The 18,715-nt window shown below is 30.9% G+C and overlaps 1 protein-coding gene across 1 annotated transcript; it reads left to right on the top strand.

Moving 5' to 3' along the window:
* Nucleotides 1–10,793: 10,793 nt before the first annotated feature.
* On the top strand, nucleotides 10,794–15,971 carry LOC139904152 (omega-6 fatty acid desaturase, chloroplastic). Its single transcript, XM_071886092.1, has 11 exons — nucleotides 10,794–10,880; nucleotides 10,982–11,039; nucleotides 11,969–12,210; nucleotides 12,400–12,543; nucleotides 12,881–13,032; nucleotides 13,457–13,579; nucleotides 14,331–14,508; nucleotides 14,724–14,842; nucleotides 14,973–15,087; nucleotides 15,178–15,392; nucleotides 15,840–15,971. The coding sequence occupies exons 1-10, from the start codon at nucleotides 10,842–10,844 to the stop codon at nucleotides 15,337–15,339; spliced, it is 1,332 nt and encodes a 443-aa protein (XP_071742193.1). The 5' UTR covers nucleotides 10,794–10,841; the 3' UTR covers nucleotides 15,340–15,392; nucleotides 15,840–15,971.
* The last annotated feature ends 2,744 nt before the right edge of the window (nucleotides 15,972–18,715 follow it).

The following is an 18,715-nucleotide window of genomic DNA, read 5'->3' as shown; positions in this document are numbered from 1 at the left end:
ATGAACACCGTATATACTTATATAATTACAGCAAGAAACGTATTCTGTTTCCTATCACAATCAACTTTTGCAAAATTCTTCATCTCCTGCTCATGAGTGTGTTATATCATATTCAATTCGATCTCCATTCAGAGATACAAAACAAAATGTGTCAGATATCAAAATCATAAATTGTACTCCAATATCTTTCTGCTGTATATTCTTGTGTTTTCTTCTTCTTGGCTAGAATATTAGCTGTCGACACCCTTCATTTACTACGAATCAATCAACTCATCTACAGGATGAAATCCACTTTCTGTTAGCTATCAATATCTATCACTATCTATCTTTGAATATATCCCTAGATGCATACATACAAAATAAAAGAAGAGAAACACAGTTCATCAACACCTTCGTTATCAATTTACTCACACTATATATTTTTTTCGTTATAAAAATATATACATACACATACATACTGAATATATATATCTACATACCTTCTGTCTCTTTTCTTTTCTTATTTGACATACACGAGCCATTTTTTCTCTCACGACATATTGAAACCATCATCACATACAACCTGCCACCGTAACTGCCATCAAACACACCACCATATACCCTCCTATCTCATGTGCCCTCTTCCATGTTTGAATCGCCACCCTACCACCATAAAACACCGTTGCCATGGTTTCCCAATCATACAATTGTTACATAATTTTCTTTTATGATTCAATCACAACTACAACCATCCACTATGAACACCCACCTTGTTTAACAACCTAAAACCATGCCACCTCATCAAACAGGACACACTTTCATCACCTATAACCGAACCATATATCTCTCTATACTTGTTCGAAAACCAAACCAAAAGCAGCCTATTAAACCGTCATTTTTCTTTCTGTTTTACTGCTGCATACTTTTGCAGTTAATACACCATCAAAGAAACTTTAGACCACCATTGAATATTGATATTGTTGTTACAATTTTTCTGTTATAATCAATAATCAATACTAAATAAACACGCAGAACCACATGTATCATCGCTGGGAAACTGCAGACGTTTCTTTTTCTTTTCTGTCAAAGACGACCAACAACCACTTGGTGATATATATAATGATTTTAGTTCATGAGATAAAAGGACCCATTGGAGAAGTGGCAGTAAAAGTGGGTTATTATTTTTGAAATCATACGAGTAATATACTCATTTTGTCCATTGTGATTCAACTGCAAGAAGAAAAAAACCAAACATATCGTTTTTCCTTTGGTCCCTACCCGGTAAACAACAAATAACTTTATTAACCACTTGGACGTAAATTGTTTTTCTTTGGTTATTTGTAGGGACATGAATTGGTAAGTGTGATTTACTTACCTTTAGATATTAGGATTAAGTTGATTAATTTGGTGGTACTCTCCTGGAGATAAAAGAAAATAAAGGGCGATGAACCTTTTGGGTTTTGATTTAGTGACTAACTCACAAAAGAAAGATACTCATTTAGTTAATCGTAAAATTAAAAGTGAGGTACACTTACTTGTTGATTTACAAAAGTGAAAAGAAAATTGTGGGACAAGATCACAAGTAGTGGTCGACAAATTAAATCAAGATCATGGTGTCATCTATTAAACCGGTGGGGGCGACTTCTTTTTATTAGCCAATCTCGAGTTTTTTTTCCCTCCTTTTCTACTTTCCACCGATTGAGGTGATACAATTTGAGCCTTTACACCTGTTAAACAGCTCCTTATTCGATTCTATTTAAACATTATAACTTCATTTAAACTTGGGCCGAGGATGTATTTAACTGTTGGGCTCATGAAATAGTTGTTGGGCTCCTTAAATCGGGTTAAAGATATTAGGTTACGAATTAATTCAAGAAAACAGAATTGGTGGAGTGGTTTGTGGTGTTATCGGGGTAGCGAGAGGTCACGAGTTCGAGCCCGGGCTGGTGCATTTTTTGAAAACTTGCTACTTTAAGGTAGTAGTCATATTTTATTATTATTATTATTATTATTATTATTATTATTATTATTATTATTATTATTATTATTATTATTATTATTATTATTACAAATATAAAGATTATAGATACAAACATTATTATGAAAATGACTAAAATTACAATTAAACTATAATTTAATGAATTACTAATATTATTATTACTATAATACAATTTTTTTTATTTTATAAACAATAGATATATAAAAATATAACTTAACTATATTAATATTTTTTTTATAAATATTAAGTATTTATTTAAATATATAAAATAAATATAGTTAATTAAGTAATGAAACATTTAATTTATTAATATGAAAAGTATATCACTAATAATATACGAATTTGTTTGATTTCCATTATATGTGTTAATATATATATAAATGATATAGGTTTGTGAATCCAAGGCCAACCCTGCATTGTTCAATATCGTCATATGTATTTTTACTACAAAATACAGTATGGTGAGTTCATTTGATTCCCTTTTACTCTTTACATTTTTGGGACTGAGAATACATGCGCTGTTTTTATAACTGCTTTATTAAGTGCTTTTGAAATATATTTTGAACTGCGAATACATGAAATGCTTTTATAAATATTTGACGAGATAGACACAAGCAAAACATTCCTCGAATGAATTATGATGCAGACAGAAGTTCTGTGAATTATTATTGAATTATGTGGACATGATAATTGCCACCAATTTATGTAAATATTTTCCCCTGATTATTATTGCTTGGTAACCTAAGAATTAGAATCGGGTATGGCCCTAATTCACGCGAATCCTAAAGGTAGCTACCGGGTTTAACACCCCCACCCAGAATCTTCACTAGACGGAAGGGCTAGTGGGCGTGGTGTTTAGTACTTCGAAGTTTATATGATTATTATACAGACGAGATATTCTGTTTTGGGGATATTATTATGCGCATTATATGTTAAGGTCGGTTACCAAGCCAAGCTATGAAAGAAATGAAAAGTGAATGTTATGTTTCGAGAGAATGATTTTATACACAGGTTATGTGTATGTTATTTTTGTGCACGAGATATGTGTGCAGTTACTAAGATTTATGAAAGATGATTTCGTACACGAGAAAGGTGTACTGTATTTAAAAGATATCGTATGTACATTACAGGTGGGTATAGGATTCGAGCCCATTTGTACCATGCACATTTAAATCTTGTGGTCTATCAAAATTACAGAATTTTATTGTTTTATGATAAACTTATGAACTCACCAACCTTTTGGTTGACACTTTAAATCATGTTTATTCTCAGGTATGAAAGAAATCTTCCGCTGTGCATTTGCTCATATTACATGGAGTAGTTCATGGCATATAGAGGTCAGAATCTTGCAATGGGACCAACTGTTTGAAGACTTCGTCCAGATGGATTAGGACGGGTCACTACACACTATTCCTTTAGACGAAATTAAAATCAATGAAAAACTACAATTCATTGAAGAACCCGTCGAGATAATGGAACGTGAGGTTAAAAGGCTCAAGCAAAACAAGATACCAATTGTTAAGGTTCGATGGAATGCTCGTAGAGGACCCGAGTTCACCTGGGAACGAGAAGATCAGATGAAGAAGAAATACCCGCATTTATTTCCAGAAGATACGTCAACACTTCCAACTTCTTAAAATTTCGAGACGAAATTTATTTAACGGGTAGGTACTGTAGTGACCCGAACTTTTCCATGTTTATATATATTAAATGAAATTGATATTTATATGATTAAGTGTTTCCAACATGTTAAGCAATCAAACTTGTTAAGACTTGATTAATTTAAATAGGTTTTATATAGACAATTGACCACCCAAGTTGACCGGTGATTCACGAACGTTAAAACTTGTAAAAACTATATGATGTCATATATATGGATATATATATATATATATATATATATATATATATATATATATATATATATATATATATGTATATATATATATATATATATATATATATATATATATATATATAGTTAACATGGTATTATGATAAGTAAACATATCATTATGTATATTAACAATGAACTACATATGTAAAAACAAGACTACTAACTTAATGATTTCGAAACGAGACATATATGTAACGATTATCGTTGTAACGACATTTAATTGTATATATATCATATTAAGATATATTAATATATCATAATATCATGATAATGTAATAATTTAACATCTCATTTGATATAATAAACAATGGGTTAACAACACTTAACATGATCGTTAACCTAAAGGCTTCAAAACAACATTTACATGTAACGACTAACGATGACTTAACGACTCAGTTAAAATGTATATACATGTAGTGTTTTAATATGTATTTATACACTTTGATTTAAAAGTTGTTCTTCTGGGAAAATGATTTTTCTTATGAACATGAAACTATATCCAAAAATCATGATTAAACTCAAAATGGAAGTATGTTTTCCAAAATGGTCATCTAGACGTCGTTCTTTCGACTGAAATGACTACCTTTACAAAAATGACTTGTAACCTGTATTTTTGACTATAAACTTATAATTTTTCTGTATATATTCATAAACTTAAGTTCAATATGAAACCATAGCAATTGGATTCACTCAAAACGGATTTAAAATGAAGAAGTTATGGGTAAAACAAGATTGGATATTTTTACTTGTTGTAGCTATGTGAAAATTGGTAACAAATCTATACAAATCATATCCTAGCTAACTTATATTGTATTATACATGTATTCTAATATATTATGTAATCTTGGGATACCATAGACATGTATGCAAATGTTTTGACATATCATATCGACTCATCTATATATATTATTTGGAACAACCATAGACACTCTATATGCAGTAATGTTGGAGTTAGCTATACAGGGTTGAGGTTGATTCCAAAAATATATATACTTTGAGTTGTGATATAGCCTGAGACATGTATACACTGGGTCGTGGATTGGGTCAAGATAATATATATCAATTTATTTCTGTACATCTAACTATGGACAACTAGTTGTAGGTTACTAACAAGGACAGCTGACTGAAAATATTTAAAACATTAAAACGTATTAAAAAATGTTGTAAATATATTTTGAACATACTTTGATATATATGTACTTATTTGTTATAGGTTCTTGAATCGACCAGTGGCCAAGTCTTACTTCCCGACGAAGTAAAAATCTGTGAAAGTGAGTTATAGTCCCACTTTTAAAATCTATTATTTTTGGGATGAGAATACATGCAGTTTTATAAATGTTTTACAAAATAGACACAAGTGATCAAAATAACATTCTATGGTTGGATTATTAAATCGAATATCTCCCTTCAAGTCTGGTAGCCTAAGAATTTGGGAAATGGCCCCTAATTGACGCGAATCCTAAAGATAGATGTATTGGGCTTAACAACCCCCATTTAGGTTATGGATGGTTTAGTACTTCGAGATTATTATACAGACGAAAGGTTCTGTTTTGGGGATATTCTATGCATTAAGTTAACGTCGGTTACCAGGTGTTCAACATATGAATGATTTTTATCTCTATGCAGTTTGCGAAATGCCTGATAAGAGATGTGTTATAAAAATGAAATCTTGTGGTCTATTATTATGATTTAATAATATGTAGGTTAAACCTATAACTCACCATCAATTTTGTTGACGTTTTAAGCATGTTTATTCTCAGGTGATTATTAAGAGCTTCCGCTGTTGCATACTAAATTAAGGACAAGATTTGGAGTCCATGCTTGTATAATATTGTTTAAAAACTGCATTCGAAGACTTATGTTGATGTGTAATATTATTGTAAACCATTATGTAATGGTCGTGTGAAAAACGCTATATTTTAGATTATCATTATTTGATAATCGTCGTAATATTTTAAAGGTTATGGTTTGTTTTAAAATCGAATGCAGTCTTTGAAAAACGTCTCATATAGAGGTCAAAACCTCGCGACGAAATCAATTAATATGGAACGTTTATAATCAATATGAACGGGACATTTCAGTAGCTACCTTTAGGATTCGCGTCAATTAGGCGTGCACTAATTCTCAAAATTAGTGATGTTCCCTAATTCTTAGGTTACCAAGCAATAATAATCAGGGAAAAAATATTCATATCAATTGTGGCAATTATCACGTCCACATAATTCAATGGTGGCAATTATCACGTCCACATAATTCATTCGAGGAATGTTTTGCTTGTGTCTATCTCGTCAAACATTTATAAAAGCATTTCATGTATTCACAGTTCAAAATGTATTTCAAAAGCATTTAATAAAGCAGTTGTAAAAGTAGCGCATGTATTCTCAGTCCCAAAAATGTAAAGAGTAAAAGGGAATCACCTAATGTATTTTGTAGTAAAAATACATATGACTATATTGAACAATGCAGGGTTGGCCTTGGATTCACGAGCCTATATCAGTTTGCATATATATTAACACATATCCTATTTAATCAACCAAGTTTTCTTATATTTTATAATTTATTAAAATTAGTATCTTTGAATATAATTATACTTATAATAAATATATGATATATAATTTAATTAAAGTTTTATCAATATAAATAGTGATATATTAGTTAAAAACATATTAATATGTAATATTAGTTGTTTTGTAATATATTTTTATATAGATAACATTTGTTTGTTAAAATAATAATTATAATAATACTAAAAATAATAATAAAAATGATAATACTTTTAATAATAATGATAATACTTTTAATAATAATGATAATACTAATAATAAAAGGATAAAAATATATGTTAATAATGATAATAATAATAATAATAAAAGTGATAAAAATAATAGTAATAATAATAATGTTAGTAATGATAAAAAAATAATAATACTTATAATGATAATGAAAATGATAATGATAATGATAATTTTAAAAAATACTTTTGTTAATAATAATAATTTCAACAATGATAATTTTAGAGATAATACTAATAACCATATTATATTAATAATAATAATAATAATAATAATAATAATAATAATAATAATAATAATAATAATAATAATAATAATAATAATAGTAATAATAATCCTAATGCTCATTTTAATGATAATAATAATGAGTATAATATTTACATTGGTGTAATAATAATAATAATATTAATAATAATAATGATAATAATAATAATAATAATATACCTTTAAAATCAAACAAATGGTTGAGTTGGGGATTCGGATTAACACAGAATTATGTAGCATCATTCATCATCACATCGGCATCATCAACATTACATTTAACCTAATCTAATCATAATTATAATCATAACATAACATTATCATTATTTCTCATGATCATCATCGCTACTCCTTATCCAACATCAACGCTTCATAATCACGATTATCACCTTCTTAATTCTTAATCATGATTATCATTACTGTAATCCAAGCTCGCTCACCATAGATAGTTTGGCGATTTAAGTAGGAACGTAATATGGCAGCAGTCTAGGTTCAACAGCAAAGTCTAACAGGCTCTCGGCCCAATGACACATATATAAACACGGCTCAATTTCCCCTTGGCCCAAAATCTGTTTAATAAACCCAACCATTCATAAGCCCAATACTTATTTAAGGTGCATTAACATATATGTGTATTCAATTGGTTAATCGCTCAGGAACAAAAGGTGGGGTTAATATTTGTTGACCATGAAAGGTTCCTAATCCCACTTTTCAATTGATTAAACGTCATGATATCACTCATCTTCTCTCATCGTTAACGTTCTCCGTCGATATCGTCATCATCCTTCTTCATTGTAACAATATTTTGTGATCATCATTAAAGTATCATCATAATCGTGTACTCGTCATCTTCATTGTTTCATAAGTGGTTTCGAGCAGGATAAAACAACAAGGGGTGAGGGTTGTTTGCGAGGGTTAAGGTGATGGTTTTGATGATGGAAATAGAAAATAAATAACGTAGCAGTAGTAGTCATGGGTGGTGACGGTTTTGGATGGTTTGAAAACATAGTTGATGATGGTCGTTGTAACTAAGTTTATTCGAATGTCACCATGGCTGTAGTAGTATGATCACATAGATGCTTAAATGGTGTTTGGATTAGTAGACTGTAACAACCCATGTGAGTTTCGATGTGATGATGTAAGTTGAACATTAAACAACAAGTTAAGTAGCAATACCTAATGGTGGTTTCTTTAGAAACAGAGAGCGTATGCAGCAACCACAATAAATAACAGAAGGTGATATGGGTTTGTGGGTTTCGGTCCACATAGAAAAATATAGTAATATGGTTTCGCATAGCAAAAGGTGGTGTCGGTTTAAAATAGGTACAGGAAGCAAAAAAAAAATGATTTTTGGTGGGTTTAATGCCAAAACAGAGAACAGTTTCTAAACCGAGCAGTTGATGGTAGTTTGTTGTTGTGTTATTCATCGGTTAAGAAACAGAAAACAATTAGTATTGAAATGGTTATGGTGTACGGTGGTGTAAGTGGTGGTGTATGGTGATGGTTTGTTGGTGAACTTGTCTCGTTCGAGTAGCAGGAAGGATATCAAAAAGATGATGACGATGACTGATGGTTTGTGATTGTACCCGAAAACGGTTTGGTTGATGATGATTATGCATGGTGGTTGATGGTGAGATTGTTGAACAAACACTAAGAGTGAAAAAAAAAATGGTGAAGTAGGTATTGGATATGAGGAAGAGAAAGAAATTTAGGTGTGTTATAACATAATCTACAACTTGTATATATATATATATATATATAAATAATCGATGCAGATGTACATATGTATATTTGATAGGCTAAGTCAAAAGCAACACAGTGATAGATATTATAAATAAGGTAAAGGTAATATGAAAACCAAAACACAGTCCACATATCTAATCTAATCTAATAATTGTATATATTATATAATAATAATAATAATAATAATAATAATAATAATAATAATAATAATAATAATAATAATAATAATAATATTATTATTAAATTAAATAGTTACTTAAAACGTGTGACACTAAAACAAGTAGCCCATTTGATCGGTCGACAGTTTTTTTTTTTACGGGTGTTATATCGTGTCCATTGCTAAACAGTTAAAATATAAAAGTGTTCATAAAAATTCTAAATTTTAACTTAATTATATTTATTTATTTTGATCAATATGATATAAAATTCAGTCACTATCTATTAAATAAAAATTACATTAATTATTCACTCCCAACCCTAAGTAAAATATAAAAAGTTTTAAAATTCAACAAATAGTTTCTAAATATAATTTAAATAAGCTTATAATTGATATAACTTATTTTCGGATCACCGTTTATTTTAAATTCATATAAATTCATATTTAGCTTAGTTTAATATCCAATGAATGACAATTGAGTGCTACTGATGATTACAAAAATGAATTTGAAACTATATATACTTATTCAATATACTTTATATAGATATTTTTAAATAATATTTATTTTATTTTATTTTACATAGTAAATTCTAATAATTGAATCATATAACATTTCAAATTAATATATTAAATATGTACATATCTATTTACAAATAGTTGTTCGTGAATCGTCGGGAACAGTCGAAGGGTAAATGAATACATGAACACAGTTCAAAGTTTTTGAGACTCAAGTTAACAGACTTTGCTTATCGTGTCGAAATCATATATAGATTATGTTTAAATTTGGTCGAAAATTCCCGGGTCGTCACACATATCAATATCGTCCTGGTATTCGGGTCGATAAAATGCAGTGTTGCCATATGTTGTCTAATTTGTTTAAGATACGCCAAACTTGGCCCGATTCATTTTGTGACGGTACACATACGTCCGTTTTGTGCAGTATTAGTAATAAGGTATTTTAAATTAGGGGAGGAGAATGAAGTTAAGGTTTTAAGTTTAATGATCGAAGGTGGAGATGAAAGAGATGTGACAAGGAAATGTGAGTTGACAAAAATACCCTCACTTGTCTTGCACATGATTCCACTTAGCGAAACAATATTCACGATCGTTAACTCAAGTACATCCGTGAAATATTTTAATAGCTTGAGTTCAACGAAATAAAGAAAATAGTTTAAGGTCACCTACACTGTTTGGTACAAAGTTGAAGGATCAACTACGAAATTGTGTCTTTTCTTTAAAACTAGTTGTTGAACCCTCGCTTCGCGCCGGGGGTTCGGTTTTCAATGTATTTTATTGCGTTTAGTTTGTAAATTATTCCGTGGCTAAAGAATGATGTCGTTGAAGCGCAACTAGAGACGAACTAAAAGGTATAACCCGTGAAAGATTTAATGTTATTTTAAATTAACAATATATGTCCATCTTCGCGTTTAGCTATGTAATTATCGACTTGTAAAAATTTAACGCAAAATCAATGTGTATGAAAAGTACCCCAAATATTTAGCGTTTTTTAAAAAAACGTCCGTTTTGCGTATAGTTAGTGACATTGTGTTCCTAAAATTATTTCAAGTTTAACGATGGTGTCGGAAAAATTTAACTCGTTGCGAGCGAGAAGATATGACCCGTTGAATATTTGGGTGATGTTTATTTAAGATTTTTTTGTTATTTGACACTTTACCCCCTAGGGGGGTCGATTTGAATATTTGAAAAAAGTGTGAGGGTCTTTATTGGTGTAGTAAAATTTAATTAGAATTAAAAAAAAAAGTAAAAGGATAAAAATGTAGTAATTACTATTCACCATTTTTGTCTATTAAATAATGTAGTAATAGTAAAGTAATAGTAATATCTTATTGTTTGTATTTTTATATTTCCTTATTTTAGTAAAGAAGAAAAGTGTAAGGGCTTATTATGTAACTTATATCGAATCAAATGAGGGGTCGAAACGAATCTACATGGCGATAAGGGTTTTACATACTCTAAAAACCCCGCATTTTAATTTTTGGTTTTCTGCTTCCAATGGCTTGCAGACTCGCAGATTCATGTGTTCTTTTCAAGGTAATTTGTTATTTGTTATGTAAATATTTTATAAGGAAAATCATGCATTAACAACAGACAGTGTTTTGATATTGTTGTTTACTACTATTGATTAATTATAGGGTCCTCAACAACAAAAGCCAATTCATAGGCATAAATTAGTGTCATTGTATCCAACAGGTATGAAACTATGAATACTTGCTCAATAAATGCGAATCCTTCATAACTTTCATGTTCGGGATATTGCTAATTTTAGTGCTTACATGTTTATTCATTATTGTTTTTATAGTAGTCGATAAGCAAATTACAATCCTCTATTGAAAAGTGTAGTAATTATACATTTATGTAAAATTGCATAAACACCTAAAATTAAGTAAGTTAATAGTTGCTTTATTTTCAAGCCACAAGCATTCTTAAATTTTTTATAATTTGGAGATTTGGGGCTTCAGGGTTGCCCATGTGATTACACATGACCTGTTGTTAATATGACAGCTGCTTTAGAGGTAACAATTTGAACCTGTTAACCTGAAAATTGGTCAATGTTAGCCTGTTGACCGATAAATCGGCATGTTGACTGAGAAATTGTTTGTTGACCGATTATTTCAAGTGAGCTGGGAAAAAGTTCTCGGTCGGTCTGTTTTGGCGATATCTCGTCGATAAATATGGAGATCTGCAACCTTGATATCGATAACGTTGAAAATATCTGGTCAAGTGTAGGACAATAGTTGTAATTGAAACTTGCCAATTAGTTCAAAACAGGTCAAAACTGTGTCATCTATTCACCATTTAATACATTTACGCTTACATTTTAAGAGTACTTCCTCTTAAGTTTTCTACGATTGAGAATCTTGTGATAGGAATTGCGTTTGTACGCATTGTTGTCTTAATATAAATTTGTATGAGAATTAAATCCATTAATTTCCATATATATATTTTGTTTTTGGGTTAATTTTTAAACGGAGGATTAACCGACACTTATGGCTCTATGTATTACCATTAGGTAGCCCAATGAGTGTAATTTCGTTAATACCTTAAAATTTTCAACTTCATGCATTGTCACTTTTTTTAATTGATACATGATGTTTTATGATACTTACTGGATTAGACAGGCACATCTTATCTGGCGTGGCAAGCTCTATCCCAATGTAAAACCAAACACCAAAGATATGTAATCCCATTGAAAAGGACTAAAATCATAAAAGCAGTTGCCAGCCCTGTTATTTCACCATTTCCAGCAGACAGTGCAGAAAGGAGACAAGAATTATGTGAAAGTTACGGTTTCAGGCAAATTGGGGAACCGCTCCCAGATAATATCACGTTAAAGAACGTTATCGACACCCTTCCTAAAACGGTACCACATACGCTAAACGCTTAAACATCTGCTTATCTGACTATTACAACTTCAATCTACATACATAAATACAAACACGTACATGTGGTTTTTTCAAGACTGGTTATCTGTATCATGGTTATTTTATTTCACATAATCATTTTTAAAATACAAATCCAAATACCCCCTAACATTTTTTTTATATTAAAGGTGTTTGAGATTGATGATGTTAAAGCATGGAAGTCAGTTTTGATATCTGCCACTTCATATGCACTTGGCCTTTTCATGATCGCCAAATCTCCTTGGTATCTTCTTCCACTGGCTTGGGCATGGACAGGAACTGCAGTTACAGGGGTAAACTATATTATCTTTTCTGCATTTTTGGCATGGTATTATTATTATTATTATTTTCATTAGGCCCTTCGAGATCTTTGGTATTGTTTCCCAAGCCTATATTAGCGCCAAGTTTTTTCATTCATGATTTGATCGCTTTGCGAATGTATTTTATTAGATAACATATTTCTTTTACTAGAAGTAGTAGAGTGTTTTCCCAATCCGGTTCTGGATCCTAGATGAGCTTAATCATTTATTTATTTATTTATTTTATTTTTATTTAATTGAATTATTTGCATTATATTGTATCTTGAATTAATCTAAAGTTAATGTTTGTTTGTCAATTTCCTCTCAAAAGTTCTTTGTGATAGGTCATGATTGTGCACACAAATCTTTCTCGAAGAACAAACTGTTGGAAGATATTGTTGGTACTTTGGCTTTCATGCCATTGATATACCCATATGAGCCTTGGCGATTTAAACATGACCGACATCATGCCAAAACAAACATGTATGTATCAGATCATCCTCTAAATTTTGTGTCAATCGACTTTTGTGCACGTTTTATGTTTGATGGGAGAAACCGTTAAACAAAATTGCTCCATTTTTTTTTATCATATGTGGTAAGTTGTAATACTCTTCCACAATGACAAACAAGTGAATCTTGTGAGCCAAAATCAACGTTTTCTTTACTTTCTAATATTGTCTAAGCATAGAATTCTCACCTTAATGCAGCAAGTGGTTTGTATTAAGCATCTAAATTGGGGACACATGAGCATACACACGCACACATATTAGAGATATATTAGTTTACATCAGTCATTACTTATGGCTAGAGTAATATGATCTTTTTTATTATTATTTTGATGTGTGACTTGTTTTTACTAGGTTATAAATTACCACACTTCTTTGTTTTACATTTGTTAAATCTTTAGGTTGAATGAAGATACGGCTTGGCACCCTGTAATGAAAAAACATTTCGAGGAGTCACCAATTTTCAAGAAGGCAATTGTATTCGGATATGGTCCTATTCGTCCCATCATGTCTATATCACACTGGTAATTGTTCTTATATGTATGATTTTTCATTTTGCATGTTCACTTACGCATTTGTTACGTATGCACAATTGTCCACATTTTTCATCCCGCTAGTTCCCAAAAAGGGTAACGGATATTTCAAGAAAACTCAATAATGGGTACATAAATTAATTTGCATGCTAAAATAAACAAATTCCCAGTTTTTCTCATAAAAATGTAACTTAAAATGAGATGATCGCTGTCAGCAACCCGATATCTTAACTTTTTTGTAAATCTTAACTTTCAATTCTTTATATGAGCAAAATAAAAACTTTAGTTCTTTTAACACGAAAATGAACTTAGTCACTTACGTCCCCCTTACTGAATTTTTTTCGAACTTCCGTTACCTTTTCTTGAAATTTGTCATTTTCATCCTCATCTCTACAGGTGGAAATATCAACACAGTTACTTATGAATGGACTATATGAGTTGTGTTTCATTTGAGATGGGTTGAATCAAAACGTTTAGCTAAAAATTGTAACTGAGTAAGTTGGTCAAACTGGTGAAATAGGTTGTAAATTACTCAGTGACCTCCTGAATTGTACTAGTTAATGGTTCAGAATATTAATTGTTATTATTATTATTATAATTATTATAATTATAATTATAATATAATATTGTCTTTATTCTAAATTAACACTATTATTGCTACAAGTAAATGGACAAAAATGTGCTCCACCACTAGTCATTTGATATCAATGGATCTTGTAGTTATTAACCGTCCTCTTTTCAGGTTAATATGGCATTTTGATTTAAAAAAATTCAGACCAAGTGAAATTGGAAGAGTAAAGATCAGCCTTGCTTGCGTGTTTGCATTTATGGCAATCGGATGGCCATTAATTGTGTACAAGGCGGGGATAGTTGGATGGATAAAGTTCTGGCTAATGCCGTGGCTCGGCTATCATTTTTGGGTATACACTATACTATCCCAATAACCGATAATACAAAATCTTGCAAGTTTACTTTCATGATCATGAATTCAAAGAGCTACACCCGTGTAGCGTTTTGCATTCATATTTGATCTCGGTCAATTGCATTGGAAAAAAACTTATTAACCAGGTCTTCCTTTTCGTATTTAGAAATTATTTTAATTTCTCCATTGAAATGTTTTTGGTTTGATTTACAGATGAGCACTTTCACAATGGTTCACCATACTGCACCGCACATACCTTTTAAATCATCAGAGAAATGGAATGCGGCTCAGGCCCAACTGAGTGGCACCGTGCACTGTGATTATCCTCGCTGGTATCTCTCTTCTACATTTGGGCTCAGGCCTAAATGTAGTGATTTTGGAACACGTGTTTTTCAAGTTAGCTAATGGCTTATTTTACATTTTTTCCATTATTAACAATTTTGATTATTGTATACAATACAGGATAGAAATCCTTTGTCATGATATCAACGTTCATATTCCTCACCATGTTTCCTCAAAGATTCCAAGCTACAATCTGCGAGCAGCTCATAAATCTCTTCAAGAGAATTGGGGAAAAGTAAGATTCGTATATTTAATATACGTTTGGCTAACTGATATCATTTAATTAACATCGTTCTTGTTCGTATAATTATGATTTGTGACGCAGTATATGAATGAGGCGTCATGGAACTGGCGTTTAATGAAGACAATCTTGACGATATGTCATGTATACAACGAGGAGCGTAATTACATCTCATTTGAAGAGGTTGCTCCTGAAATATCCCAACCAATTGCATTCGTTAGAAAAGTAATGCCCGACTACGCGTGATACAATCATTCAGTTTGTTTTCTATACATACATCTATATTTGATTTGTTAATTATTATTAACCCTATATACTAATAGGCACTAGAAATTTTGTAGTTTCAATTGATTTGGTTTGTTTGTAGTTTTGTGTTTGCGTTCACACTGCATTCGGCCCCTTATCTTTGTCTCAATTTAAACAACGACCCCTCAAATTTACATTTTTTCGGGGGTAAAAAATGTAAATATACAATCTTATTAAAATAAAAAAACTAACTCCACATATTTTTTAAGCGGGTCCTATCTTTTCGCTCGGTGCGAGTTAAATTTTTCCGAGCCCACCGTTCAACTCAAAAAAAACTTACGAACACAACGGGACTAACTATACGCGAAACGGACACTTAAAAAAACGCTCAATACCTCGGACTATATTCAATACACATACACACACCTATAACACACTCCGTTAACTATGAATACGCAACTCAAAGGCCCCGCAGCATCGCGCGGGCTCATTTTCTAGTTGGTCATCAATTATAAAGTTCACTTTGTGCAAGACAAGCTGGACACTTTTTAATATGAACTAAGCTTTTCGTTTGTTCATACCTGATACTTGTGGAATACTGCTACTGTATTGGATTAAGATTCATAAATATTAAAGGCAGACATTTTGAATTCGTATGATTGATTGTTTTTGAGATGAAAAGGAAATAATAATTAAAAAAAAACAATGGTAAATTTGGTCAAAGTTAGAATTGCGATATTGTTCAAATTAAATAATTTCAACAACGATTACTCGATTATTCAAACATCATGAAATTGTAGAATTTTTTTTCAAAATAGTAATATATTTATAGGTTTTATAGAAATAGTTTTTAAAATAGGTAAACCGAGCATTGATTTGCCGGTTTGTCTGTTTCGACACCAAACCGGCTATTCAAATGCCGGTTTGGGTGTTTTTATACGAAACTGGCATAAGGTATTTAGGTTTTCGATGTGGACCCGTAGAAATAATCAAACCGGCATTTGAAAGGCCGGTTTGCATGCTATTTTTTTTTTTTTTTTGATTTATTTAAAATTGATGCTAATTCATCCTTTTTTTTTTTTGAGTTTTATTTATTTTTTTTTTTTTTTTTAAATTGCATCTCAAACTATAAGTTGTAATAGGTTTGAGTTATTTCATTATTATTATTGTCATTATTACGAACAACACTTTTATTGAAAACATAAGTACGGTTACAACAACATAACTACGCTTACAACAATTGATCACAAATAACTACGGTTACAACTACTTCATATCTTAACCGAACCTAGTAGGACACGAGTTATGACCTGGTTGTGAGCAAAAACCACACTTAGGTGGACATGTATCTCTGTTGTGCCTTTCATCCATTTCATTATGGTGTCGTCGTGATTGTCTCCTACCCCTATGTGTGATAAGTCGTGTTGGATCGGCCTTCATTGTCCAGTTTGTTGTGGTCCAGTATGTGGCATCTCTTAGTGGATATAAGTGATAACTATATTGTTCCCTCCACGTGGTAGTAGTGTAGCATATACTGATCAAGGTTTTTGGATCTTTATTTCTCATGCGACATACTGCAATGCCATGAGAGCAAGGCATTCTTTGATGAAAGGACCCGTCCTAATCCATCCAGACGAAGTCCATATCGATTATAAACGATTCACAACAGTTGATTACATCGCGAGGTACTTGACCTCTATATGATACATTTTACAAACATTGCATTCGTTTTTGAAAAGACAATCTTTCATTACATCGAAAGTTGACGGCATGCATACCATTTCATAATATATCTAACTATAATTGACTTAATAATAATCTTGATGAAATCGACGACTCAAATGCAACGTCTTTTGAAATATGTCATGAATGACTCCAAGTAATATCTCTAAGATGAGCAAATGTACAGCGGAAGATTTCTTTCATACCTGAGAATAAATATGTTTTAAAGTGTCAACCAAAAGGTTGGTGAATTCATTAGTTTATCATAATAATTCATTTCCAACATTTTAATAGACCACAAGATTTTCATTTTCAGTTCTCATAAGTATACGTCCCATGCATAGAGACAAAAATAATCATTCATATGGATTGAACACCAGGTAACCGACATTAACAAGATGCATATAAGAATATCCCCTATCATTCCGGGAAATCCTTCGGACATGATAAAAACAACATCGAAGTACTAAAGCATCCGGTACTTTGGATGGGGTTCGTTAGGCCCAATAGATCTATCTTTAGGATTCGCGTCAATTAGTAGACTGGTTTACTAATTCTTAGGTTACCAAGTAAAAAGGGGCATATTCGGCTTCGATCATTCACCTATATAATGTAGTTTCATTTACTTGTGTCTATTTCGTAAAACATTTATAAAAGCAGCGCATGTATTCTCAGTCCCAAAAATATATATTGCAAAAGCATTTAAAAAGGGAGCAAATGAAACTCACCTAATGTATTCTGTAGTAAAAAATACATATTACTATATTGAACAACTGAACAATGCAGGGTTGGCCTCGGATTCACGAACCTATATCATTTGTATATTTATTAATATACATAAATGTAATCAAACACACATACACACACACACACACACACTGTAACGACCCGGAAATTTCCGACCAAATTTAAACCTTAATCTTTACATGTTTCCGACATGATAAGCAAAATCTGTAATGTTGAGTCTAGAAAGTCTAAAATCTGTATTCATGAAATCCGTTACCCTTTGACTATGCTCGACGATTCACGAACGGTTGTGTGTAAATAAATATATAAATTGTTATATTGATATTATTACTAATATTATTATTATCAATATTAATATTATAAGTAGTATTATTATTACTACTCTTATTATTATTAAGTATCATTAATATTATTAACATTATTAAGAATTTTATGATTATTATTATCTTTATTAATAGTATTTATCTATTATTAAGACATTTATATTATTGACAATAATACTGAATATAATCAATCAAATGATTTCCAAATTCTGTTATAGGTTGACTTCAGTTTTTATTTTATTTTTATTTCTATCTGTTTTTTTTTATGTCATAGATTGATACTGTTTTGTTTCATATTATATATACATATTTACATATGGGTTTAATGGACACAAACCACCACTATTTGATATTCGATCATTATTGCTAACATATTACTAAATATGTTTAAACATTCCAAGTATAAGACCCACCATCTTCTATTTTTCTGCCCTTACCTTTTCCAATTACTAAACCCACTAACTTAATTTCGCCCGTGATTGAGAATTTGCAATCAAGATTTCTAAGAGGTGTCCCTTTATCATAATTTATATTATATAAATAACTATACATGTATGATCAAACCAAATCAACTCACCACCAAT

The sequence above is a fragment of the Rutidosis leptorrhynchoides genome, chromosome 4 (assembly GCF_046630445.1).
Source record: "Rutidosis leptorrhynchoides isolate AG116_Rl617_1_P2 chromosome 4, CSIRO_AGI_Rlap_v1, whole genome shotgun sequence".
NCBI lineage: Eukaryota > Viridiplantae > Streptophyta > Magnoliopsida > Asterales > Asteraceae > Rutidosis > Rutidosis leptorrhynchoides.
This window is presented reverse-complemented; position numbering and strand designations above follow the sequence as displayed.

Excerpts from the sequence above, each read along its gene's own strand:
- LOC139904152 (XM_071886092.1), top strand. The coding sequence starts at position 10,842 with ATGGCTTGCAGACTCGCAGATTCATGTGTTCTTTTCAAG. Across the intron at positions 12,544-12,880 it reads CAGGAACTGCAGTTACAGGG|TTCTTTGTGATAGGTCATGA; the intron begins GTAAACTATATT and ends TCCTCTCAAAAG. Across the intron at positions 15,088-15,177 it reads TTCAAGAGAATTGGGGAAAA|TATATGAATGAGGCGTCATG; the intron begins GTAAGATTCGTA and ends TTTGTGACGCAG.